The sequence below is a fragment of the Mauremys mutica genome, chromosome 7 (assembly GCF_020497125.1).
Source record: "Mauremys mutica isolate MM-2020 ecotype Southern chromosome 7, ASM2049712v1, whole genome shotgun sequence".
Lineage (NCBI taxonomy): Eukaryota > Metazoa > Chordata > Testudines > Geoemydidae > Mauremys > Mauremys mutica.
In genome coordinates, this window is record NC_059078.1 from 97,222,808 (window position 1) to 97,250,222 (window position 27,415).

At 48.1% G+C, this 27,415-nt stretch overlaps 1 protein-coding gene and 2 long non-coding RNA genes across 3 annotated transcripts; 1 reads left to right on the forward strand and 2 right to left on the reverse strand.

Moving 5' to 3' along the window:
- The first annotated feature begins 932 nt into the window (after nt 1–932).
- On the forward strand, nt 933–18,998 carry LOC123373635. Its single transcript, XR_006580793.1, has 3 exons — nt 933–1,019; nt 16,505–16,801; nt 18,512–18,998. It is a non-coding gene; the product is annotated as an uncharacterized LOC123373635 (long non-coding RNA).
- Nucleotides 951–2,863, reverse strand: FGFBP3 (fibroblast growth factor binding protein 3). The gene is made up of 2 exons (XM_045022663.1): nt 2,766–2,863; nt 951–1,829 (listed from the first exon to the last, which is right to left on the reverse strand). The coding sequence occupies exon 2, from the start codon at nt 1,722–1,724 to the stop codon at nt 963–965; it is 762 nt and encodes a 253-aa protein (XP_044878598.1). The 5' UTR covers nt 1,725–1,829; nt 2,766–2,863; the 3' UTR covers nt 951–962.
- Nucleotides 8,579–17,638, reverse strand: LOC123373636. Its single transcript, XR_006580794.1, has 3 exons — nt 17,504–17,638; nt 9,609–9,786; nt 8,579–8,787 (listed from the first exon to the last, which is right to left on the reverse strand). It is a non-coding gene; the product is annotated as an uncharacterized LOC123373636 (long non-coding RNA).
- Nucleotides 18,999–27,415: the final 8,417 nt, after the last annotated feature.

Sequence of the window (27,415 nt, forward strand, 5' to 3'; positions counted from 1 at the left end):
AGGGCACCTAGAGAAAGTAGGTCCCTTTCAGTAAGTGTTTCTCAGCACTCCACAATGCAGGACACAAGGAACAGAGAAAGTAATAGCTTATAGTGACAGCCTCTATAGCCACATAAATATTGACTGCTGTTTAGCTGGAGCTTTTCACAATAGACTAGAAAAGAAACTAAGTCTTGTATGAATGGCTAGCTTCAGTAGGATGAAAGGTTTGCACAATATTCTCAAAGGGGTATAATTTCACTGTTGCCCCAGTGCTGTGTAGGCGTCCTGCCACCTCGGAAAGTCTTTCAAGAGCTCGTGGCCCTTATCCACCTTCAAGAAATCATGTTAACAGTCAGTTAATGTAAGGCACTGCTTCCTCAACTCCTCAGTTGGCCCTGACGGGCTCAGTTGTGGCATCACAAGCAGGCTGGGACAAGTCAGAGATCACACACACACACAGCTGTAAAAGAGTTGCATCTTTATTAATGTTGCACCCATCATCATCTGCCATACAACTCACTGGCACGTTTGGTCCTGGTGAACAAGGGAAAGCCCTTTCCCAGCGCGTAAACGCGAGTCACAATACAGAAAATCTAGGGGTTTAACTAGGGAGCGTAGGCCATGGGGCGCATGTCACCCCCAGAGCAGAAATCTCTGAAACAGCAGCGCAGACTACACGCGCCCGGTGCTTGTTTAGTGTGGAAGGAAGGACTGGTCAGTCGTGTTAGCCAATAACCCCCTCCCCCCCCCCCCTGCAAAGGCCTGGCCACAGCTCCCGCCCCGGGCTTAGCAGCGGCTGCAGGGTTAGTACCAATGAGTAAGTTATACCCCTCCCCCCACCCGGGTGTCCCACGGCTGCACGCTCCTACCCCCAGCTCCGCCCCACCCACCCGCCTGGGCCCGACCCTTCCCGCCCGTCTCCCTCCTTCCTCGCCGCCCCCGCCCCCGCCCCCGCCCCCGCCCCGTGGCCTCAGCGCGCCTCAGCCGTTCCAGAAGTTGACGAAGAAGCTGCAGAGCGAGTGCCACTGCTCCGCACAGTAGGTCTCGGCCAGGTCCTCGCTCAGCTCCGTGGGCGGCTCCGGGTTCCCCCCAGCCGTGGGCGGCCGCCGCTCGGGGGGCACCGGGGAGCCGGGCCCCCCTTTCCTCTTGCCCGCCTTGCCCCGCTTCTCCGGGGCACCAGCGTGTGCCCCGCTGCTCATCGCCTTGGCGCCGGGGGCCCCGGGCTGCTGCAGCGTAGGCGCTTCCTGGACACTGCCCCGGCCCTTGGCGTTGCCTCTGGCGGGGCCCCCGGCGGCCCCGGGCGCTGCCGGGCTGGGGGGTGCTAAGCGCAGCTGCGCCTCGGGCGGCCCGTTCTTGCTGCTGCAGAGCCGGGCTTTGAGCGGGCTGCTGTCCTGGCAGGGGTGGCGCTTCCGGCGCAGCTTGCCCAGGATCTGCTTCCAGTACTGGCGGCTCTTGGCGCTGTAGGCGGCGCAGCGCTCCGGCTGGCCCCGGTACGCGCACCGGAGCCCCTCGCTGCCGCCCTCTCCAGGCGCCTGGCAACTCAGCTGCAGCTCGGTGGCCTCCTCCCCTCGGACCAGCTGCCAGCTGCACACATGCTGCTCCCGGGTAGAGAACTGCCCGGCTTGCGCCCAGGGCGCGGGGCGCTCCGCTTTCTCACCAGCCCCTCGGGGCTGCCCGCTGGCGGCGCCCCCCAGGCAGCCCAGGAGCAGGAGGCTCAGTGGAAGGGCTCGGGAGACCTTCATCTCATTAGGTCAGTGGAGCTTCTGCGGCTGCCTTTTGTCATGCAAGTGCAGCAGGGATGGAGAGTCCCGGCGAAGGAGCGAGGGGCCCTCGGCATCCCCCGAGCCCTAGAGAGACAGACAGGGCGCACACTTAGCAGGGAGCATGCAGCATAGCGACACAGCCACAGGCATGGCTAATTATTATTAATATGCATCTCTCATCAAGCACACGCGCATCAGCATTGGGCATGTCCCACTAGATCAGTCATAACTAGTTGTTTGGTCATTGTTTTTATTTATGAAGCATTTATAACGCCTTTATTAAGCGTATCTGAAAGGTTGCTGAGACAGCGCCTTCAGTAATAATAGACATTAATACTTGTCATGAATATAGCTGTTTACTTCATATCTCCCTGCAAAATAAGCAAATATAAGACCAAGGGATGTGCTGCTGCTCTTTGTCAGAAAGGGTCATTCAGAAATCGGCACCGTTAATCACAGAAGGCACCACATCTCAGCACTCTCCACAGATGGGTGGTTTTACTATAAACTGTTTCTGTTCCTGAGGTATTCACTTTTGGTTTTATTACACAAACTTGAAATCGATATACTGAAGATAGATAATGCCATCATTTGCAATAACCAAACTCTGCTTTGTTTTTGCTTTGACATGTTATGCTATGCAGATTGGTTCTTAGAACACCATCAATGGTAGACAAAGATTTTTCTCTACAATATTGTTTTCCTTACATATGATCTCTCTTTTTCCTTACATAGCTAAAGCAAGTTAACAACCTCTTCACTGCATTCTAAACTTCTCTTTGCTGTATTACCCAGTGCAAAATAAATTCTCTAAATTAGTTCAGTGCCAAAGCCTTAACAAACAGAAAGATGTTTGTAAATATGGATACAAGGCCACTAGCAACATGACTTGAGAACAAATCTCTTTCTAATTCTAGCATCAAAGATAATGTGCGGCCAGAATTCACTAACAAACCCATCTCAAAACAAAACTATTCCTCACAAGATCAGATCCTGTTTTCCTTCTTTGGTTAAACTTACCGTGCACTGTGTGAGGTGGAGTAGTCTATTAGAAAAGTGTGTGAGTCTGCATGTAGGATTAGTCTCTGTTAGAAGGGTGTATGGAGCATGAATGTATTATCAATAGCACAGGAGTGGCTACCCCAGGCTATGCCCCTCCCCAGCCTGGTGCATGCAAACATACACATACAACCACCCAGAGAGAGAGAGAGAGAGGGCATCCTTAAAACAGAACTTCTTTGACATGATATTTACACTATTCCACTCAATGATAAACCTATATGCTGCATGGTTTATAAGGCAGTGTGTTTAATTAATCAAATGTTATTCACTTGTTTGGTATGGTAGTGGGTTATTGACTCTTGTTTTATTTGGTTTGAGGAAACTGCAAAATAATGTTATAGAAATTATTCTTAGGGCTTGTTTACACTTGGAAATTGACTGATATAGCTATTTCAGAATAATTACTCTGGAATAATTTCTCATGTGGACACTCCTATTTTAGAATAAGAATTTGGTGACTTAAAGTGGACTTTGAAAGTGGATTAAGCTAAATCTGAAGAAGGCACTTCTATTCCAGAATAAGTGTCCACATAGGGAGTTATTCTGGTACAACGATTATTGCGCTCTATCTACATCAGGGTGAATCTTGCCCATTTTAATTAAACTCATATCTTTTATAAACACTCGTTTATTTAATTTGACTGAAAGTGTCTGCCCCTCAAGGTTTAAGCACTGGGATAGAATATAAAATACCTATCTTGTGCAAAACAACTATAATGACAATGCCAGTCTAAGCCAGCCTGGATCTATATAACAAATCAATCTCCAACCAGACAATCACATTTGGGGAAAAAATAAAAAGTTTACCCTTTCTAGAAGCAAGAGCAACCCCATTCCTCTCAGTCCTCCATGTATGTCTGAGGGAGCAGAAGGGCTACTAGAATATAATTAGCAACAATTTCTCTATTCTCAAGACTTTAGATACTTTTTGAAACTTATACATTTGACTGGTGAAATGTAAATTTTCTCAGAATAAAATAGTATGTGACAAGATATCTCAGAATGTTTTTCCTATATGTGCTTTTGCGATTTCTTCTTTAATTTTGGACTGTGACAGGGTGCTGTGAGCAGTTATAAACAGAGCCCATTTTGGGAGCCAGCACCCTGGTCACTTAGAACACACAGGACACTGGATGTAGTTAGAGTAGGAAGGCATTAAGTAGTGTGATTGAGTTTGGAAGGTCAGAGTGCATCTACATAGGGATCAAAACAAAACTGATTAGCCCAGGTCAGCTCATGGGGTGAAAAACTCAGGGTTAAAAATTGCTGTGTAGACATTTGGGTTCAGGCAGGACCCTGTAAAGATGAAGGGTCCTAGAGCTTGGGGTCCTGCCTGAGCCCAAACAGCTACACTGCAATTTTTAGCCATTCAGCCCAAGACCCATGAGTCTGAGTCAGCTGACCTAGCCCAGCTGGGGCTGTAGGTCTTTTATCCCTGTGTAGATGTACCCTTAGAGGGGATCACTTGCACCTGTAGGGAGTATAATGAGCTAATTAGCTCACTAGCTGGATAGGTTGCAGGAAAAAACCAAGCTGTATAAAAGACTGAGCCAGGGATCAGGAAAGGATCTCTGTAACCATACTGCATTGTACCTGGAACTTAAGGCAAGAAATAATAATAGTAAAGATACTTGGCAAAGGTACAGTGAGTGTGCTGTATAATCATCAAAAGGATTTCTAGGGTTAGAGGGAAAGGCTGCCTACATGGTGTGTGTGTGTGTGTGTGTGAGAGTGAGAATTGTGGTAGCACCTAAGAGCCCCAGTAATGGACCTGTCCCCCATGGTGCTGGAACTGTACAATCAGAACAAAAAGACAGCTCCTTCCCCAAAGTACTTACATAAATAATAATCTAATACCTGTTCTTCTAGCTAGTATTTTCTTCTGTATTAGTACTAATACTTCTAGAACAATTATCAATAGCTGCCATGACTGAAAATATAATTTATGGTCCTGTTCCTGTATTTTTTGTGTATTCAAAACTCTGGTTAACTTCAGCTGGAAGTCCTATTAGAATTCCAGATATGCAAGCAAGGTATGGTCTGAACTAGTGTTTTTGCCTGATTTACAAATAGCTATAGTATGAATTAAAGGAGTCTCACATTCACATCTATATTATAAATTCTGTACAAAAATGTATTAGATCTGTAAGCATATCCAAAGAGCTTGTCATAATATCAAGGTGCTGTACATGAGTTACAGAAAATCAGTATGATTAGGTTAGAAGTGACAGGCAATTTTGCATTCTGCTCTTTGGTTAATCATTGGCTTCTGTTTTGGAGTGTGCTCCCACGTTTTCTTCTACTTCAGTTGGTTAGTGAATGTTTTGAAGAGCTGGGACTTTATCTTGTTTTTCTGTGAAGCACATTATTGTTGACACTGAACAACAAGTGCATAAAATAGAATAGCACAGCATTTTTTGAAGTTGTCAGTGGTATAGAACTCTCATTGATATCTTTTGGGAGTTCTCCTTGGCTTTAGGCCAGCTGTTGAGAAGGCTCATCTGCAAACTCCCTTGAGTTCAAACCTGGGTTCTGTTAGTCCAAGTCCACTAAATGATCATCAGTATTAGAAAGAGAGGCAATCTTTGAGATATCTGGTCCTATTCCATTGAGGGCTTAGTAGATGAGTACCTGAAATTGACTTGGATCCAGTAGTAAGTAGAGAACCAGTGCAATTTGTGCAGAGACAGTATCATATGCCTTCTGCTCATCCAGCTCAGGAGATAGGTGGCTGAGTTACGCAACAGCCATAAATTCTTCATGAAATTTTTGTTAAGACCCACATAGAGTGAAGATGCTTGCTCAGCTTGTTTTTTGCCTTTTTATAACACTCCCAAGCGATGGCAATTTGAATTTACGGTATATACTCATTCATAAGCCGAATAGTTTTGGTTAAAAAGTGGCGCATCAAAGAGTGGGGGGTGGCTTATAAACAGGTCTACACCAAAATCTGATGATTTTAAACTATGGAATCATTGAATTGAATATCTAATACATTGTCGTTTTGTTTACCCAGAGCGTCTGCAGGCATGCGTGCCACTTTCTGAAGCGCCCATTGGCTGGGAACAGCGAACCGCGGCCACAGGGAGCTGAGGGGCTCTGTACCTGCAGACACTCCAAGTAAACAAAACGTCCCGACCCGCCAGTGGCTTACCTTGTCGTCCGGGAGCCAAAGTTTGCCAACCCCTGAAATATAAGGTTGGCTTATGAAAGGATCATACAGCTTTTGCTATTTTTATCTAACCATCTTGGGGTGGGGGGGCGGCTTATAAACAAACGGGCTAATGAACAAGTATATACGGTAATTTACTATATGCCATTGAGCCCTTTGTGCTAATATATTACTACAAAAATAAAATAGAATTGTGAAAATCACTAAAATATACAGTAAAATCTTTCACTGCAGGACTGAGATGACTTAAAATTAATCCCTAATGAGGGGACTTAGCAGTTATGTGCCATACCACATGAATGCCAATGAGTGTGAGGAAAAATAGGAAATGAGTTTAGTGATATGAGTTACACGGAGAGCAAGTGTAGTGCCAGTCTAGTCAGATTCTGGTTGTGGCTTTTATGTTTGTTCTCTATCTGTAACTCTTCCATTAATTTTATTTTTGTAATAAAACAATTCTTTTCCAAGTACCATGATTGCTTTTTTGGGTCGATACTTGTAAGAAATTTGTACTAGCATTCATGATGATTTTCTTTCCATGGACATAATTGGGAACAATACTTGAGGGCTGTGCTTGGGAACATTCATCCAAATGTTTGCAAATAAACAGGATGAAACCACCTGCTGATTCAAATAACTGGTATGCACAAATATTTGTTGTTGGATTATCCCAGTTCTAGCTCAGTGGGAAAAATACAACCTGCATTTAGGCCACTTCCTACAGCACCTGGAGATCTCCAATCTCAGTTCTGACCTGTTCCAGTGCTTCTTAGTTTGAGATTCGCTTGAAGCTGCATGGCTGCAGACATTTTACTAAAATCACAGGCAGCTAATCACCCACTACCTGTAGTTTCATACTTTTTAAATAGTTGCTGTAAGGCGGTTGCAGTTCTCTCCCTGGCCATCAGGGAGGGAGACCCCGCCCTCTTGCTGCAATGCTCCTAAAGTGACTCCCTTCACGGGGGAATAGCTGACAGGCTGCCACCCCTAACAGTGAGGTGGCAGGGGGATGCAGGCCCACCCCCTCCACTGCATCCCAGCCAAGGGCCCTAACAGTAGTGGAGTGGTTCACCACTGGGTCAGCAGGGAAATCTGGCCACAACACACTGGCCGTTTTCTAGTCAGTAACACAGTCAAAGCCTATTTGGCTTCCCTGTGCTCCTTTCTACACTCCCGATCTGGGGGTACTTGGGTTCCGGGTTGTCATCCATCTCGCTGGGGGTAAACGGCTAGAGGGAGCCCCAACAGCACCTCTGAGTTCTTGGTATCTGGCAGCTCCGGCAGTTCTTCGAGTGATTGCTCATGTGTATTCCACAATAGGTGTGCATGCTCACCACGTGCACCGGTGCCGGAAGTATTTCCCCAAGCAGTACCCATAGGGGGGAGCGCCCCCCATGACCTCTGGAATGGCATCTGCCTGGCACGGTATAAGGGGAGCTGCGCACTCCCCCCACCCTCAGTTCCTTCTTGCCACCAGTGAAGGTGCATTGGAACTGCTCTGCTCCAGCTTTGCTGTAGCTTGTCCCCAGAACTGTTCGTTGGTTCAACATTAGTACCTGTAGTTAGTTAGCTGTTTGGTTAGTTTCGTTAGTCAGTGAGCCTGGGCCAGGGCATGCCTCGTGACCCGGGGTTTAAGTCATGTGGCTCTTGCAGGCATTCTGTGCCAAGGAGCGACCTGCACACACACTGTTTGTGCTGCTTGGGAGAAACCCATATCAGTGAAAGGTGCAAGATTTGCAAGTCGTTTAAGCCTCGGACCAAAAGAGAAAGGGACATTAGGCTCCGAGCCATCCTGATGGAGTCGTCACTGACCCCAACCCCGGCATGCCACTCCGAACGGGTACCCGGCATCGGTACGCAGTGACCCACCAGTACCATCGACCAATTGGCACCACTCCCCACACACAGAGCACAGCAAGAGGGCCAAAAGACTCCCTCCTCGCAGCAGCACGAGGGAAATCTGGGACATATGGGGCAGTCCTTGATCCCCACCGGGCCCCAGGCCTCCTACATGACCGTCAATGCAGTTCCTGCTTGGCCTCCCGCTCCAAGTCTCCGCCAAGACATTGCAGCCACAGGCATTGATCACTGGCGTCTCGCCATCGTGGGTCCGCCCATCGCGGCCACTCGCGGAGCAGCTATTACCGTCTGTACCAGTCCTCCACATCGAGATCGTGGTCCCGTGGCTGTCATAGATCCCAGCACCACCGCTCCTCCTGGTCCAGGGACAGCAGCGGATCTTACGCCAGACCGGTCTCCATCCGTAGCTATCCCTCGATGGGCCAGGCCGGCCAACCTTGTTGGCCCCCATCTCTAAAAAGGTGGAAGGTAAGTCCTTTGTACCCACTAAAGGGCACAAGTACTTGTATATCCACCCGGTGACCAACTCCTCAGTGGTTGAGTCGGTCAACCATAGGGAATGGCAGGATCAGCCAGCCCTGACTGCAAAGAACAAAGACTCGGAGACTGATCTCTTTCGGAAGGAAAATTTATTCATCTTTAAGCTTCCAGTTACGGGTGGCGAACCATCAGGCTCTCCTGGGCTGGTACAAATTCAATCTGTGGGGCTCCCTGCCTAAGTTTGAGGACTCCCTCCATGAGCACAACATGAAGGAGTTTAAAGCGCTAGTGGAGGAAGGCACAGCGGCTGCTAGGGCGTCCCTGCAGGCAGCTTCGGATTCTGCGGACACGGCCGCACGATCAGTGGCCTCTGCGGTGTCCATGAGATGGGCATCGTGACTCCTACTCTCCGGGCTGTCCAGCGAAGCGCAGTCTTCCATCCAGGATCTCCCGTTTGATGGGAAAGCTCTGTTTGCGGAGGAAGCAGATACAAGGCTGCATGGCATGAAAGACTCCCGCACGATCCTCCAGACTCTGGGCCTCTATGTTCCAGCTCTGGCAAAACCTAAATTCAAGCCGCAGCAGACTCCCACCCAGGCCTCCCTCCCGAAGTACGAGGCCACCCATAAGAAGCAGCAGGACTATAAGAGACACCCTAAGAGGCAGTCTCGGCCTGTCCCCCCTCCTCCCCCCCGGCCTGGGTCCTCCAAGGGCAAGCAGGTGAGGAAAAGACGTTTTTGATGGGACGCTCAGGGTCACCCCGCCAGTCCCCATCGGGGATCCACCCCCAATAAAGCTTCCCTTTTCCAACCAGTTCTGTGCTTTCCTCCTGGAGTGGTTGTGGCTAGCCTCGGACCAATGGGTCCTCAACACCATTTCCCGGGGTTACACCCTCCAGTTTACTTCCTTCCTACCCAACCACCCCCCGCCCCCATTCTTCTTGAGGGGACCCCTCACACAAAACTCTGCTCGAGCAGGAGGTGGGGCAGCTCCTTGGCCTAGGGGCGATAGAGGCGGTGCCCGAGGAGTTAATGGGCAAGGGGTACTACTCCCATTATTTCCTTATTCCAAAGGCCAAAGGGGGGCTCAGGCCTATCCTGGACCTGCGAGGCCTGAACCACTACATGGTGAAGCTCAAGTTCCGCATGGTCTCCCTGGCCTCCATCATCCCCTCCCTGGATCCCGGGGACTGATACGCTGCCCTCGATCTACAGGACGCGTACTTCCACATCCCCATATTCGAGGGGCACAGATGCTTCTTCTGTTTCATGGTGGGACAGAATCATTACCAATTCAAGGTCCTTCCATTTGGTCTGTCCACTGCCACCAGGGTGTCGGTGGTAGCGGCCTATCTCAGATGGCGGTGGCCAGTTATTCCCCTATCTGGACTGGCTTGTCAGGGGCACCTCCCAGTCGCGGGTGAGGGATCACATGGCGCTCCTCCTGTCCACGTGCACCGGCTTGGACCTGTTGGTAAACACCACCAAGTCCACGTTAGTCCTGGTCCAGCACACAGAGTTTATCAGGGCGCTCCTGACGCAGAATCGGCTAGGGTCTCTCTCCTGCCAGACAGATTCGAGACCCTGAAAGGTCTCATAGGCTCAGTCACATGGTTCCTGGTGACAACAGCAAGGGTTTGCCTGCAATTCTTGGGTCACATGTCAGCGTGCATATATGCGGTCTGTCATGCCAAACTCAGGATGAGGCCCCTCCAGCTCTGGCTGGCCTCAAAGTTCTCCCAGGCCACAGACAGGATGGACAAGGTGATCGCCTCCCTACGGTGGTGGTCTGCCCCAAACACCATGCTCCAAGGGGTCCCGTTCAGGGACAAGGCTCCGTTGTTGGAGCTGGTGTCCAATGCGTCGGACCTGGGTTGGAGGGCCCACGTGGGGAACTTTCAGACCCAAAGTCTGTAGTCAGTTCAAGACCTGACCCTACATATAAATGTCAAGGAGCCCCGGGGGGTGCGGCTGGTGTATATGGCCTTCTGCTCGCACCTAGAGGGCAAGGTAGTCAGGGTCCTCGTGGACAACACAGCCTCGATGTTCTATATCAACAGTCAAGGTGGGGCCTGATCCTCTGCCCTCAGGATGTGGGACTTATGTATAGCCCATGACATTCACCTGAAGGCCTTCCACCTACCTGGCGCCCGGAACACTTGAGCAGGGACTTTTCCTCGCAACACAAGTGGTTCCTCCACCTGGAAGTGGCCCACCGGCTCTTCCAAAGGTGGGAAACTCCCCAGGTGGACCTATTCGCGACTCAGCAGAACCGGCGATGCCCCCAGTTCTGCTCCAGGGGAGGCCTGGGGAAGCACGCTATCTCCGATGCCTTTCTCCTGTCCTGATCAGGCCGGCTTCTCTATGCCTTTCCCCAGTTCTCCCAATCAGCAGGGTCCTGGAGAAGATAAAGTCGGACGAGGCCCAGGTCCTCCTCATTGCCTTGGCATGGCCCAGGTAGCATTGATACGAGACCCTCATGGGCCTGGCGGTAGCTCCGCCGTGGCTGTTAACGCTCTGCCCGGACCTGCTCTCTCAGGACCAGGGCTGCCGCCTCCACCCCAACCCAGGGGCTCTTCACCTCATGGCGCGGCTGCTCAGTGGTTAGGTGGAGAGGAACAGACGTGCTTGGACCAGGCTCAGCATGTCCTCCTCAAAAATAGACGGCCCTCCACTCGCCTTGCTTATTTGGTGAAGTGGTCCCAATTTTCTAGGTGGGCGGCGGACCAGGGTATCTCCCCAGTGACCCAGCTTATCCTTGATTACCTCCTCCACCTGAAGACCCAGGGCCCTCAACAGTCAGGGTGCACCTGGCAGCCATATCAGACTTCCATCTGCTGGTGCACGGTCACATGGTATTTTCCCATGCTATGACTGGCCAGTTCCCTAAGGGTTTGGACCGTCTTTTTCCATATTCTAGATCCCCAGTCCCACAGTGGGACCTAAACCTGGTGTTTGCTCATTTCAGGGGGCCCCCGTTTGAACCACTGGCCATGTGCTCCTGGTCTCACCTCTCGTGGGCTTCCTGGTTGCAAGCATGTCAGCCAGGCGAGTCTCGGAGCTCAAGGCCCTGACCTCTGAGCTGTCTTTCATAAGGACAAGGTCCAGCTCCGCCCACACCCCACGTTCCTCCCGAAGGTGGTCTCTGCCTACCACATGGGTCAGGACATTTTTCTACCGGTCCTCTGCCCCAAGCCTCACTTGTCCAGTGAGGAGCGCCATCTCCACACGCTCGATATGTGGCAGGCTCTGGCTTTCTACCTTGAGCGGACTAAGCCGTTTAGAAAGTCCTCGCAACTGTTCGTTGCTTCGGCTAAGCGCTTGAAGGGCCAGCCAATTTCTCTCAGAGGCTGTCCAATTGGATCACTTCGTGCATCTGTTCCTGTTATGAATTGGCGGGTGTTCCCTCGCCGCCCATTGTGAGGGCACACTCGACTCGAGCGCAGGCCTTGTCGGCTGCCTTCATGGCCCACGTCCCCATTCAGGATATTTGTAGGGCTGCCACATGGTCTTTGGTTCACATGTTCACCTCACACTGTGCAATCATCCCCCAGACCAGGGATGATGCTGGGTTTGGCAGGGCTGTTCTCCATCCCGGGAACTTGTGAACTCCTACCCACTTCCAACAGATATAGCTTGGAATCACCTATTGTTGAATACACACGAGCAATCCCTCGAAGAAGAAAAGACAGTTACCTTTTCCGTAACTGGTGTTGCTCATGTCTATTCCACATCCCACCCTCCTTCCCCTCTGTCGGAGTTGTCTGGCAAGAAGGAACTGAGGGTGGGGGGAGCGCGCAGCGCCTCTTATACTGTGCCATGGAGGTGTCACTCCAGGTTGTCGCGGAGGGGGCGCTCCCCCCTACAGGTACTGCTAGGGGAAAAACTTCCGGTGCACGTGACGAGCATGTACATCTATTGTGGAATAGACATGAGCAACACATCTCGAAGAACACCAGTTACGGAAAAGGTAACTGTCTTTTCCTCTGGGTCTCTGGCGCTGTAGTGGCCTCCGTCGGCTCCAAGCTCCAGCAGCCAGGGGGAGACATCCTGCTCCTCTAGCAGCACTCCTCCCGCTGAGTTGGAGGGCCTGCCTTTTATAGTTCCAGTTCCTGTCCCGCTTCTGCTTCCAACAGGGCAGCCACAGGTATCCTGGTTCTGCCCACCTGGGGGCAGTTGCGGTTCTCTCCCCATCTGTCAGGGAGGGAGACGTGCCCCCTCTCACTACAGTTGCAAAACTATACGTCTGCTTGTTCCTGGTTAGGACCCATGGACCTATATCTGTGCAGCATGGCCCATGCAGCTGCACTTCCCCCCGCAGTCCTGCGAGCTCCTGGAAGAAAGAAATTGATGGGAAGGGTCCCCCAGAAACGAAGATGGCAGGAGCAGAGACATGCAGCTACAGCAGAGTGGGAGGTACTTTGGATGCTGATTATGTCATCAGTGCCTGAGGGCTGTGTTTGGCTTTTACTCTGGACATTCTTTCCCCTCTGCTGCTTGGCTGTTTGCACCAACTCCTTCCCACCCCCTTCCTAGTCGTTGCTTTATTTCAGCCTCCCTCAGCCTGCCCTCCATAGCCCCCATCTTCCATCCTCTTCTCCTTTTCCCTTTTACCCCTCCCTTCAATGTCCCCCTCTCCTTTCCTTTGTCTCTCTCTTTAGCTAACCTCCTCCCTACAAAACCCCACTTCAAAAATGAACAAACAAAAACATTGGTTGTATCATATTTGCAGCCCAAAAGTTCCCTCAGAGCAGAGACTTTCTCTTAACTATATCTGTACAGTGCGTAGCACACTGGGGCCCTGGTCTTAGGGGCTTGAGCGATTACCATAATACTAAGTAATAACAAGTTGTACCTCAATTTAAAAATACAGATGTACTCTACAGTAGTGATCCAAAACACCGTAGTAACCGTATTCTAAATTGTAATATTGTTGGCCAATATATTGTCGTGTGCAGTACTGTTCCAAAACCCTACAGTTCAGAATGTGATGTGGCACCACAAGGCCAATTTTCTGTCTTTGGAAATGCTGGTTGCTCACCAGTTGCTTCCGAAAGAGCACCATTTCTCAGCACAAGAGAGACATCTAGTGTCAAGCACTAAAAACACCAGACACAAGTTTCGTACCTGAAAGTAAATTGCACAGGCATGCAGTAGAGATGAATCTGAGTTGAAATAACTGCTGCTTGTGCATACAACAAAACATTTCGGTACTCCATAGCTATCAAGAATATTTTTCTATCCAAGTCCTGCTGCATTGTGTTCTCCTAGTCTCTTATATGAATTCTCTTCTTTTGACCGGTATCATCATCAGATTTTATTACCACATGTCCCTTTCTTTAAGTCCATGATAATTAAGCCCATTCAGTGCAGTAGCTGTGCTTCAGTAATGCCTGTAGTGCAGACATGGCTTAAAACACTGAATTTGTTCACTGTGCCTGCAGTTAAAGCAAGACTCAAATACGGGTGACTTGTAATGTGGTATATCTTTGAGCTGCCATCTTGTTCTCCAGAATCTAAACTTTCTTTTTTTCTAAAAAGAGAATTTATAGTAAGGGGGAAAATCTTGACATGACCCAATCTAAACAGATGAAGTGGTGCTTGCCTGCATCTGCAGAGAGCGTGAAACAAGCACCAAGAGGAGTGAACTGCCCCATTCATTTCAATGGGTTATTAACACAAATGCTAGTTAATAACCTTTGGCATGTCTACATTGCTGACTATTTCACTACTGTCAAAGCATGTAAGAAAGGATAAAGGCGATCATGGGACCTTCTCAATCCACTGAGTGGCAACTCATTTTGGCGGATGGTGTTTGGGAAAGGATCACCACTTTGTCTCACCACCCAGTCTGACCTGTGGAGCCAAGGAGAGGAGCAGAGTCCTGTGGTGCATCTGAGCCTCATCAAGTCAGAGCCATCCCACAGAGTCCAGTGGGGTATCCATACTTCCTAATAACCCAGTCCTGCTGCCTCCCAGAGCAATAGGAGCCAGGCCTATCCTGGTGGTGGGTGCAAGACCAGATGGTTTCTCCTGGGATTTAATGGCTGCTGTTCTTTTTTCTGCAGATTCAGGAAGACATCACAGCATAACTTACATTTGGGTCACATTTTCAAGCTTTCGTTTGCAACCATAACAGCTCTATAATGGGGCTTGTATACATGGGGCCACTCAGAAAAATTAATCTGACTTAACTTTTATAGTAGATAATTAAATCACTGTAACTCTTATGTGGACATGCTGATTCAGAATTAAAGTGACTTAAATTTGGTTTAGCTTAATTTACAAAATGAGTTAATGTCTTGAATTGACCTAAACTGAATTAAGGCGACTTCAGTTCTGAATAAAAGCATCCATGCAGGGTTTAATGTGGTTTAAATATCCACAGTTTTCATTAATGGATTTCATTTGGATTAACTTTCCTGAGTATACCTGTGTAGACAAGTCCATAGTTAGTCATTTTTAAGGAAAGTTTGATTCTGACTTCATCACATGACACTGGGAGCTTGGGTCTTATGCATATGTTCTATTGTGCCTGTACCAATATGTCTAAGAGTATATCTGAACTCTGCTGAAGAGGCTGGCCTGTAGAGCAGGGGTGGGCAAACTACGGCCCATGGGCCGGATGCGGCCCGCGGGATTGCCCCCTGTGGCACTGCAGCCCTGTGCCACTCTGGGAAGTGGCTGACACCATGTCCCTGCAGCCCTGGGGGAGGGGGGGCAGAGGGCTGAGTGTGCTGGCCTTGCCTGTGGGTCCCTCCCCCGAAGCTCCCATTGGCCAGGAACAGGAAACTGCTGACAATGGGAGCTTCAGGGGAGGTACCCACAGGCAAGGGCAGAGCTCTCAGCCCTCTGCCTCCCCTTCCCCCAGGGGTCGCAGGGACGTAGTGCTGGTTGCTTCCCTGAGCGGCGCGGCCCTGGTGCACGCCACTGCCACCCCAGAGCCACTCCAGGTAAGCGGTGCTGGGCTGCAGCCCGTACCCTGAACCCATCCTGCAGCCCATACCCTGAACCCATCCTGCACCCCCTCACCCCAACTCCCTGCCCTGAGCCCCCTGCTGCACCCCACACCCCAACCCCCTGTCCATAGCCCCTGCCACACCCCTCCTGCACCCCAACCCCCTGCCCTGAACCCCCTCCTGCACTGTGCACCCCTCCCTGCACCCCAACCCCCTGCCCTGAGCCCCCTCATATACCCCGCACCCCTCCTCTGCCCCAACTCCTTGCCCTGAGCCCCTTCCTCCACACCCCACACTCCCTCCTGCACCCCAACCCCTTGCTCCAGCCCTACATTCATGGCTCTGCGTGCATTTTCCCCACTCATATGTGGCCTTCAGGCCAAAAAGTTTGCCCACCCCTGCTGTAGACCATATGTGATATTTTCTGCTTTTGTTCAACCTAGTGTGAATAGCATCTCAGTTGTTGACTTGTGAATTTCACTGAACATTTTGAGGTTAGGTGACTTGTGTAAGGTCACAGTCATTTGAAGAGGTGAGAACAGAAATCAGGTCTCCCAAGCTTCAACTTTAACAACTACATAAAGTTGCCTTCCCTATTTGTGCAACTTTTCTACTTTAGAAAAACTCAGATCAGAGCTCTAGCGCAATCTTTTCTGATACTAACACAATATAGGCTTTATATTTGTAATGAGTATTATTCTAGCTAGTTCTTACTCCATGGGCTAGGAAGCTATCTTCAGTTTATAGGCAATTTCATCCACGTGGTGGATATTGCACAATTGTAACGTAACAAACTTGGGTTTGTTTTGACCACGGACACATATAAAAATGTTGATCTTGGAGACCTAGTTGGGCAAATCTTATTTTTATGAATGTTTCTCCTGAAATCACTGGGAATAATATCTAGTTCCCATTATTTTAGTCCTTGAGAATTACTGTTAATGACCGCAAGTGCAGCCATGCTTCAAAACATAAGGTAGCTGCAATTTCCAGTCCTAAGCATGCAGACAAGCAGGCAGTATTAAGACCTCAGATGATTCAGAAACCTAGGTAATTGTTTTTAAATATGTAATATATACACATAACATTTTAAGCATCATGCATTGCTTCATAATGACCTGACCATTTCTTAAATTAGCACATTCTTATCTCCCTCCCCATCCCCCACAAAACATACTCCTTGTATAAGAGAACGGGGTCAGACTTAAATAAATGCTTGTCTTTCAGGGAAATACACTGACTGTGATGAAGCACAGAAACTGCCTGCCAGCACGGTAGGGGTTAAGGAGAGCCTTTGGGCCCAGCTAGCCCTGCCCATCATACCTGCAGCCAATGCCAGGCCTGGAGCAGGGAGAAAAGGAGAGAGCCAGTTCAAGGCTAACTGGTGAAGAGGCAGGAGCTAACTACGGTGCTACTTGAAAGAAGGACCACTAGCCTGCTAGCCAAGGCAGCCACCAGGGAGCTCATTCTGTCTCTCAGCCAAGGGAGACTGTGGAGGAGACCTCAGAACCTCCAGCAATTGAGGTAACTGCGTGACTGCAGCCCAGAGACATTGTGCGGTTTGGCTTCACCAAACTCATGGTTGCCCTGCCCGAAGGAGCCTGGGACTGCAGCAGGGCACTCCCCAGATCCATTGGAGGGTGCCATGGGAGACAAGCTGCCCCAGCAAACTGGACACTAGGGGCCACCCCCCAAACTGAAGGTACTCTGGTAGGAATTAGCCCAGGGCAGTGGCTTTTGGACTTCCTGCTTGGAGTTCCCCCTGTTCAGGGGTCAACTCATACAGGGCCCTGTGGAGTGGGAGGGCATGGGTCCCCTTACCTCTGCTTTCTGAAAGACTGAGGCATGTTGATCAGGGAAACAAGGGCAGGACATCAGGCGCGCCAGTCCCTACACTGCCTGACCCTCCAATCCCCCTGTTACATTGACTTACCTGATTAGCTATTTTGTGCATTATGAGGCAAGCCAGGCTGGGTGCTCGGCAGCTGTGCACAGTACAGAGGCAGGAGTCTAAAGATTCCCCAGCCTGCCCCTCCTGCAGAGTAAAAACACACTCTTGCACTGCAGAGGGAGCTACAACCCTCTCAGAGGAAAGGCCAGAAGTGGGCCTCTATGGCTTCATCCTGCAAAGTCCCCAGCACCCTCAACTCCCATTGATGTCAGCGGGCACTGAGGGTGCCTGGCACCTAGCAAGATCAGGCCCCAAAGCTCCCTTGTAATACCCACATTTTTAGTTTGAAGTCTTTAAAAGTTTTGTGTCTTGTTGTGCCAGAGGAAATGATCTTCTGAATGCAAACAAAAGAGTTGTTTAGCCCTGCTATAGCACTGGGAAGCCACTTTCATGAAGCGCTATTCTCCTTCTGGCCTCCTTTCAGCAACTGTTGGCAAAGACAGATGACAGTTAGAAATAGTTTTATAACACCAGGGATTATTTGTAGATGAGCATATGCTTCCTTGCTAAGGAATGGAAAGTACATCAAATAGCAGCTAAAGAAAATGCTCAGCACAGCTCACATGAGTTAAATGACTTTCCTGGGCTGCTCTCGGACTCCCCTCCTTAAAAGTCTTTACAAATCAGTCACCTCTGCTCATGAATCTGTTTAAATTTAGCAGTATGCTAATATTGAGATTAACAGCCCAACCTGATAATGAATGCTGTCTTTGGACAGAGGTCCCAGGAAATAGGAATCTCCCTGATTTATTTGCTTTGATGGACATGTTCCTTTATTCTAACATGTTTCCTGAACATCTTGTCATTGGCTGAGCAGACTCCTCCATCTTGTGTTCTCCCATGCCATGGCTACTATGCTGTGCTCAGGAAACTGTGCTTTTAAGAGATTATTTTAATAGTGCTTCCTTTTCCTTTTTTCTTGCACCATAATTCCACTATTGCTTTCTGGGTGACTTGCATGTTCACAAACTCATATTGCCATGTCCCTTGTATTTCCTGCTCCACAGTAAACTCAGTAACTTTTCTAAATTTGTATTTTTTTCTTGAAAATTCCCTTTTAAAAATCTCATCTATTAGAAAGTCTTATGTATTCTTCTTCCTAATGTCACCATACTTTGTTTTTTCATATAAAGATTAACATGCTTACTCTGGGCCTTTGTACCCTTTGGTAAAAGCATGCACATATGAGAATTATATCTCCTTTTGGAATGAAATGTTCATCAAATGTTTTAAGAATGATGTCATAGTTACTCATCATGGTGAAATCATCTACTTATACACAGAACAGGCACATCATGAACAACAGTGCTACAAGCTTCCTGTATATCATCCCAGTGATGTACCTCGAACCTTACCAGGAGAGAGATGAGAAGGTACAATCATCCAGACTATTTAGTCCTATCTTATCTGCTGAGACTGCTAACAAGATGATGGCTCTAAGGTTGGTTTTTTTATCATGTAGGCAGACACCTGTCTCCTGGGATGTACACTACTGAGAGTAAAGGACAATTTTTTTCCCCTAAACTACAATTGTGAAAGATGCATGTATAGCAGAATAAAACCTGTATGTTTTCCCCAAAGGAAGGTGACTGTGCTGGCAATAGAATGTTGTATTTCATTTATTGTTTGTATTGTGGCTGCAACACAGGAGTCTAAACAGGGATTAGTGGCCTATTATATTAGCCAGTGTACAAGCAAAGACAGTCCTGCCCTAGAAGCTCACAGTCTAGGATGACTATTTCGTGCAAGAGCATCCATAATTTGCAAATACACCAGAGTTCTGGAGGGAGTTTGATTGACTTTCTTTTTTTGTACAAAATCAGAGAAAACATAACATTATCTTTCAATATGTACAGCTGCAACATGCATAAGCACCATATAGAAAAGATAGTGTGTGTTTCCTTGATGTTTTTTTCACTACAATCTAATTGGGAAACAGGAATCAAAAAGTGGAGTTTCAAACTTCGGTTTGTCTTGTATCATTCAATGAATAAAATAAGAGCTTCCCTGTCCATTCAGTTTGCAATAAGATAGTTTCCAGTATGACCCAAATGTGGACCTAGTTAGGAAGTGTTTAGCTAAACTTCACTTTTGCAAGCAATTACTTTAACAGTGATTCTTTATTTTCTGTAAGTGTAGGGAACCATAGAGCATCTGTCCAAAAATTAGTGACCTGTAAATACTCTGCTTGTAAGTTGTTCCACTTTCTTTCTCCTTCATCTTTCTATCTTTTTAGATTGTCATCAATTTGGGGCTGCATCTCTGTGCTAAAACAACGCCTCTCACTTGTTGGGCGCCACTACAATGTAAAATATAGTAATAGGGAACTAGTCATGCCTCTGCCATCCTTGTTTGCTTTCCTTCCAAGGCCTCATAATGCATTTCGTGCACACCCTAAATTCCAAGTGACTACAGTAGGAGTCCCAGTGCACAAGGAATGCAGGATCGGGGGCCTGGTTGGGAAGAAACAAATAGCCACTCCCTCAAATACCCTTCAAATGAGACAAACTACACTACAGTGAAAATACATTTTGAAAAAAAGAGAAGATTCAGATTGTTTAATTTTATAAATATCCTCCATGCAAGTAAAGTCTCTTCAACCCCACAGCTATGCAGTATAACCTTGCCTTCAATGTGTCCCAGTATTCTCTACCCAGTGTATTCAGAGGAACAGATTCCAACAACTTTCAGCATGTTCCTACTGTATTTGGAACACTTCACACTGGCAGTGCTGGGGAGGCGAGAAGCACTCACAAAGAATCCATGCACAAAATATTATTGTCCCATCTGGTTTCTGTTTTATTGTTTTCCAAACTGTCATCTGTTATACCTCAAGTATTCTTATTTTTTCCAGATATGTGGGCCAAGAGATTATTTACAAGGAGAGCCCAGAGATTCCCCCAACTGAACTATGTATAAAAGAAATTAGTTAGACAGGAAAGCACTGGTCTGTTTTAAGTAGAAGTTTCTTCACTTCACTTCTTAAACACAGTGCAAAACAGAAAACACTCAATTTGTTTCTTCGATTTAAAAACAAAACAAAACCTGAACCATTTTTGTTGTTTACATTATACTTGTGTAAATATTTTGCAGTTTAAAAGTGCTATGGAAATGCTAAGTAATCCATCCTCATTACCCCTGTGAAAATGGTCCCGATCTTACAGATAGGAAGACTGAGATGCAGATAGATTAAAGACTAGATCATAGCGCTAAACCAGCATTGTTAAATGCCCAGACCAGATCTGGCCCACTTGATGTATTTATGTGGCCTTCCTGACACATTCAGCTTCTGCAGAATTTTAACTTTAAAAAAAAAAAAACACCTCATGGTTACAAAGAAATCCTTCTAGTGCAGACTGAACAAAAATCAGCAGATTATTGTCTTCCAGAATCTGCTGACCATCTAGAACAATGGCTGAAAAGGTGTGAACTCCTCTGCCCCATATTCTAACTGGGTTCACTAGGATTAGATTTAAAAATTCTGGAGGATGAGGATCTTTGTTTCGTTTGAATATTGCCATTTAACATACTGGTTTACTTCTTGTCTTACTGCTTCCCTGTTTTTCAAAGGTACAAATGGAATCTGAGACACTATCATTTGTTTTCTTAAGTAACACCAATTCCAAATGTAAGGATTATATTTTTTTACTTTTGACTTTAGTGTTTTTTTTGGCTAGCCACCTCATTTCATTGAAATCTCCTTTTCTCAAGACAAAAAGATTAATTGATTGGTGTTAAGGTTCTATAAATAGTGTTATCAATATATTTAAAAGGACAATTTGGCTTTTTTAACAAATCAGTTCTCCATGAATTTACCTACATCTTTTTTGAACCCTGTTATAGTCTTGGCCTTCATAACATCCTCTGGCAAAGAGTTCCACAGACTGAATGTGTGTTGTGTGGAAAAATACTTCCTTTTGTTTGTTTTAAACCTGCTGCCTAAAAGCTGTGTTATCTGGCTCTGTACCAGCCGGAAAGCTCTAAAAACCAGCATTTCTAATCTTCATAGAAAGTCTAGTTTATAGTCTGGTTGGTGCGGGGCCGGCAGGCTCCCTACTTGGCTCTGCATGGCTCCCTGGAAGGGGCGACATGTCCCTGCTGCTCCTAAGCGGAGGAAAGGCCATAAGGAGTGCAGGAGGGAGTGCGGAGCCAGTGCTCAGGGCAGGGCTGGGGCAGCGTGCAGAGCCATCTGCTGCACCTCTGCCTAGGAGCAGCAGGGACAGGTCACCACTTGCAAGGAGCCGCCCAAGGTGGGCACCCCCCAGATTCAGCACCCCAAAGTCCCTCCCATGCTCCAACCCTCTGCCCTGAGCCCCCACCACACCCAAACTCCCTTCCAGAGCCTATGCCCCACACCCTTCCCTCCTCCCGTGCCCCAACCCCAGCCCCACACTCCTTCCCGCACCCAAACTCTCTCCTTAGCTAACTGGCATTTTTCATTTACTGGCACCCCACATTCCCCCAACATGCCGGATTAAAAAAAGCTTTTACTATAATTTCATTTGGTGACCCCTAGTTCTTGTGTTATGAGATGGGGTGACCACATCTGCATGCAGTATTCAAGATGTGGGCGTAACATGGAATTTATATAGAGGCAACATATTTTCTGTCTTATCTATCCCTTTCTTAATGATTCCCAACATTCTGTTCGCTTTTTTGACTGCCACTGCACATTGAGTATCAGAGGGGTAGCCGTGTTAGTCTGGATCTGTAAAAGCAGCAAAGAATCCTGTGGCACCTTATAGACTAACTGACGTTTTGCAGCATGAGCTTTCGTGGGTGAATACCCACTTCTTCATACTGCACATTGAGTGGATGTTTGCAGAGAACTATCCACAATGATTCCAAGATCCTGCGGCCCGCTTCCCGCAGCCCCCATTGGCCTGGAATGCCGAACCACGGCCAGTGGGAGCTGCGATCGGCCAAACCTGTGGACGCTACAGGTAAACAAACTGTCCCAGCCCGCCAGTGGATTTCTCTGACAGGCCGTGTGCCAAAAATTGCCAATCCCTGACTTAGCTCATTGCAGAATCAGGGTGTCCAGGCCTGCATACAGCCCCATTAACTTCAGTGGAGTTCCATGTGGATGCAGGGTTCTGCCCAAATAAAGCTCACTGTGGGATCTGGATCTTAATTAGGCCAACTGAAAGCAGGGATAATAGTGTTTGTCTGCTTTTGCAAAGCACTGTGAGATCTGCAGATTAAAAAGCAGTGGATGAAGTACATGCAAACTAGTATTAACTACATTTTTCAGAGGAGATAGATGAGACATGTAACTCCCACTGACTTAAACATGCATAGGTAAGAGAAGAATTTTGCCCTAGAACAGACGGGATTCTGGTAACATTCTCATTGTCTAGTCTTTCAGTCATGTAACAGATACGTTCTACATGAACTTAAAAAATTGAGATGAAATCATTTCAAGAAAATCTGCATTGTATGTGAAAAGTTGTTAAAACAGTAAACTGGGAATCAAGAGACTGAATCTGGCCTATTAGGCATACTCCTTAGCTACCAAAGCAGTACTGCATGCACATAAAAATACAGGAAGGAAAAAACGAGGATTTCCCAAGAGGGAAAGGAGAGAGAGATCATACAGGCCCAGTCCCTCAATCTGATCTCCATGGCCACATGGATCTATTGGTGAGGCTCCAATTTCAAGTTTGGAGGCAGAGCAAAGAATTTCTCTCTTGTGTCACTTGTAGGATAGCCAGGGTACTGGAGTTATTAGCTACAGTGGTAACTTTACTATTAACAGTGATAGTGAAGATGCAGCATGAGTCTATAGCTAAATAATGAAGCTGAAAATCAGGAACTTGGGGTTCTAATCACAGTTTTGCTTTTCATATTTGTGTAACCTTGGGTAAATTAATTAATCTCTCTGCCTACATTTCACTATTTGTAAAATGGGGATAGTGAAGCTTTATTTTCTTTCTGAATTGGTGTGAGACTTATGGACTAAATAACTGATTATTAGGTGACATTCACTGAGCCATCTAAATCACTTAAACTTTCTACAAAACACACATTCTTTCTGTGTTAGATAATTTAAACTAGTGTCTGAGGAATATCTATTAGAAGCTTGCAAGGCTTGTTATTCTAAGTATGATAAAATACATTTGCAAAACATAAAATATTAGAAGGATTGTGGCTTGTACTAAAGAAATTATCAGTCCTATTATTTGAACCTTTGATTTGCAGAGCTTGAAAGTAATGCACAAGCTACATTAAATACAGTGCAATCATATACAGAGCTTTAGTATTATGCAGTCTGTTAATTCACTCAACATAAACTGCATTTTTAAAGAGTTAAGGGCTGACAAAAAATAAAGCAAATACATTCACGAGCAACATTAGAAACAACAGCAGTCAATCAAGTCATTAGGAAGGCACTCTGTGAGGCTTACAATTTGGAGAGGAATAAAGCCTCTGAAATTCTTTTGCTTGTATTCATTTTTTTTCAGACTCAAGATTGTTTGAATACAGTTTGCATTGAGTAATTTCATTTTTTTAATTACACAGTAGATCCAATTATGCCTTCTCTGACACAGGGGGAGAAAATAATGCACAGGAGGCATCCATAATTGGGCTGCTTGCACTACGAGAGCCCAAGAGGGGAGGTTGGCTGGAGCTGGTAGAAGTATGCCAGTCCCTGAGGGGCTATTGTTGCTCAAGAATATAGCCCTGCCCCTACAGTGTATCAGAAAATAAACACTGAAACTATTCAGTGGGCAGGAGTCGTCCAGCAGCCAGTAATAAGCATGCTCCCTCAGCACTCCTTGAGGTTATACCTGCTCCTAGCTTCTGTAGGCATAATGCTTCTTCGATGTTATACCCTCTCTGACTGGATAACCTTGTATGATCCTTAGTTGGGCACATAATTTTTAGTTCAAAGCAATAAAACCTAAGTTGTCAGTGATGCTTTTTAGGAGGCATTAGTATGGACTGATAAGGAATCAGAGGCTAAATTATCTTAGTACAGGTATGTAGTATGTTTAGTCCCAGCACTTACATTTAATTCTGGGACTAAAACACTGTGGGGAATGTTCTAAGCACAAATGGGCAAGACTTCAGGTGGTGATGCTTTTTTTGGTTGTTGGTTGTTGACTATGATGAGATCCTTGGTTGGAAAGCGTAAGTACAAACCATTATGGTTGGTTTATGAAGATGTTCTTGCCAAAATAGAATGTCAGGGGAGCCAAAGCCTCTCACGTAAAGTGCCAAATACACAGGATCATTCCATATAAAATGGAATATACATGGGTGGCAAGTTTGTAAACATTTTGGTGGGGCCCAGAACCCGCCCCCAACTCTGCCCCCCCCAACTCCGCCCCCACCTGCCTAAGGCTCTGGGAGGGGGCTCGGCGGGGGAGGTCTGGGGTGCAGATCCTGGGCTGGGGATTAGGGTGCAGGAAGGGTGCTGGGTGCAGGCTCTGGGCTGGGGCAGGGGGTGGGTGTGCAGGAGGAGGTGAAGGGTGCAGGCTTTGGGATGGAGTTTGGGGTTGGGAAGGGGTGTGTGGGAAGGGGGAGGGAGTTTGGGGATAGGAGGGAGTGCAGGGTGAGGACTGTGGGGCTGAGGATGAGGGGTACATGATGCAGGAGGGGGCTCAGGGCTAGGGAAGAGGGTTGGGCTGTGGGGTGAGGGCTGTGGATGAGGGGTTCATGATGCGAGGGGGCTCAGGGCTAGGGAAGAGGGTTGGGCTGTGGGTGAGGGCTGTGGATGAGGGGTTCATGATGCAGGAGGGGGCTCAGGGCTAGGGCAGAGGTTTGGAGTGTGGGGTGAGGGCTGTGGATGAGGGGTTCATGATGTGGGGGTGCTCAGGGCTGGGGCAGAGGATTAGGGTGCGGGGGGATGAGGGGTTCATGATGTGGGGGCGCTCAGGGCTGGGGCAGAGGATTAGGGTGCGGGGGGATGAGGGCTCTGGCTGGGGCTGAGGATTAGGGTGCAGGGGGATGAGGGGTTCATGATGTGGGGGCGCTCAGGGCTGGGGCAGAGGATTAGGGTGCGGGGGGATGAGGGGTTCATGAGGTGGGGGCGCTCAGGGCTGGGGCAGAGGATTAGGGTGCGGGGGGATGAGGGCTCTGGCTGGGGCTGAGGATTAGGGTGCAGGGGGATGAGGGGTTCATGATGTGGGGGCGCTCAGAGCTGGGGCAGAGGATTAGGGTGCGGGGGGATGAGGGGTTCATGATGTGGGGGCACTCAGGGCTGGGGCAGAGGATTAGGGTGCGGGGGGATGAGAGCTCTGGCTGGGGCTGAGGATTAGGGTGCAGGGGGATGAGGGCTCTGGCTGAGGATTAGGGTGCAGGGGGATGAGGGGTTCATGATGTGGGGGTGCTCAGGGCTGGGGCTGAGGATTAGGGTGCGGGGGGAATGAGGGCTCTGGCTGGGGCTGAGGGTTTGGGGTTGGAGAGGCTCAGGGTAAGGGCAGCCTGCCTTGCCAGTACTGTCGGAGGGCAGGCACTAGGACCCTGCGGCAGCAGACAGCAAATCTGCTGGGAGCCCTCCGGGCAGCAGGCAGGGGAGAGGCGCGCTGCGTTCTGTCAGGCAGGGACGCAACACAACGCGGCGGAGGGGGGGGTGGCAGGCGGGGGCTGGGACCTGCTCCAGGCAGGGTCGCGGCGGCGGGGGGAGACCTGCGGTGGCCGGGGCCAATCCAGGCAGGACCGGGGGGGGGGGGCGGGAAGAGACCCAGCTCCAACTATTGCTGGAGCAGGGCGCCCAGCCCTGAATATTGCTGGGGCCCGGGCCCCACACAAATATATAACCTGCCGCCCATGGGAATATATGAGGTTTTGTGGCTGCTCAGTTATTGCTATTCATACATATTGATTTGGGGAATAAGAAACAAACTATTCCTTATTCTAATCACATGAGGAGACTGCACTTGGAATCGAAACCTTGCAAAACTGCATAACTAATAAAATGTGTATGTCAGTTATTGTTACTTTTTGGCCTGAGCAGTTAGCTAGTATTCCAGCCCTTGCTGGGTTGTTTCCATTAGGAGAAGAAATTGATCATGAGAGTCAGGTATTTCTTTGGTGCAATCCTGTTTATTTACAAAGAATGTACAGAAAGATGTGTTCCCTGAACACAATAAGAACAAACAGGCAGTTTCTTTGATCATAATTTCAAAGCCTGTCTCTGGAGCGTGTCCTGTGCCCCAAGAAGCTCTGTCTCTGCTCTCTCTTGGGGCAAACTTTCTGCTACTTCTCTTGCTTTCTCCTGGCTTTCTTGTTGCTTTCTGCTTTACACATACACAGTTACACCCAATCAATACCCAACTCCCTGAATTTTCAATCAATCCTCTGCACACATGGTTTAGCTTCTGCTCAGGCCTTTCCACGCAGGCCAGTGCTTTGGGAAGTAGCATCTATTGTTTCATCTATTGCTACACAACAGGCATTTAATTGCTCTTTAATTTAGTCTGATAGAAGGGTGTTTACTATACCAATTGACTTTAACCAGGTCTGTGATTGACAGCAGTCATTAACACCTTCCCACGTAACATTATACAAGGACAACAAACATTGTGCATTAAAATCTATGTCTTTATTTTAAAACATCAGGACTGGCTAGTTTCCAGGTATTTTGGGTGAGTTTTCAGAGAGTGCGGTAATTTGCAAGCAGGTAGAGGAGAGGCCAGACCAGGACTGCTATGGAGAGCCAATCCCACCTTTCCAAGGCCAGGAACTTCTCTGCCTGCCTGGGAGCCTTGCCCTGCTGATGAATCTTGTGCCATGCAGCTCTGCCAAGATAGAAGCAATAGGAGATAGGTGGCTCATAGAAATGGCAGGGGCGGAATTGAGGAAGAAAAGGAAGAGGCCCCACAGCTATACTCTGAGGCCAGCTCATGAAGAATGTAAGATAAGAGGGTGGTTTTGGAGCTTCAGGGGGTGCAAAGAAAAGGCTAGGAAGGGTGTCTTTGAACAGCTGAGTTGAGGAAGGAAACTGGAGATACACACACTATCTGGGACATAATCATTAAGATTCTAAGGGTTAAATCAGCATGTCTCAACATTGGATGACCCCCGCCCCCCTGGGAGCAGCAGACTTGGGGGTGGGGTAGAGGAGAGATTCAATTTGGCATGAGGAAAGCTTCCCTAGATCCACCCTTCCTTTTTCTATAAGTTTGCTTCTGCTGCTACAGGTAAAATGATGGGCTTTCCTTCCTCCCTCCGTTTCCAAT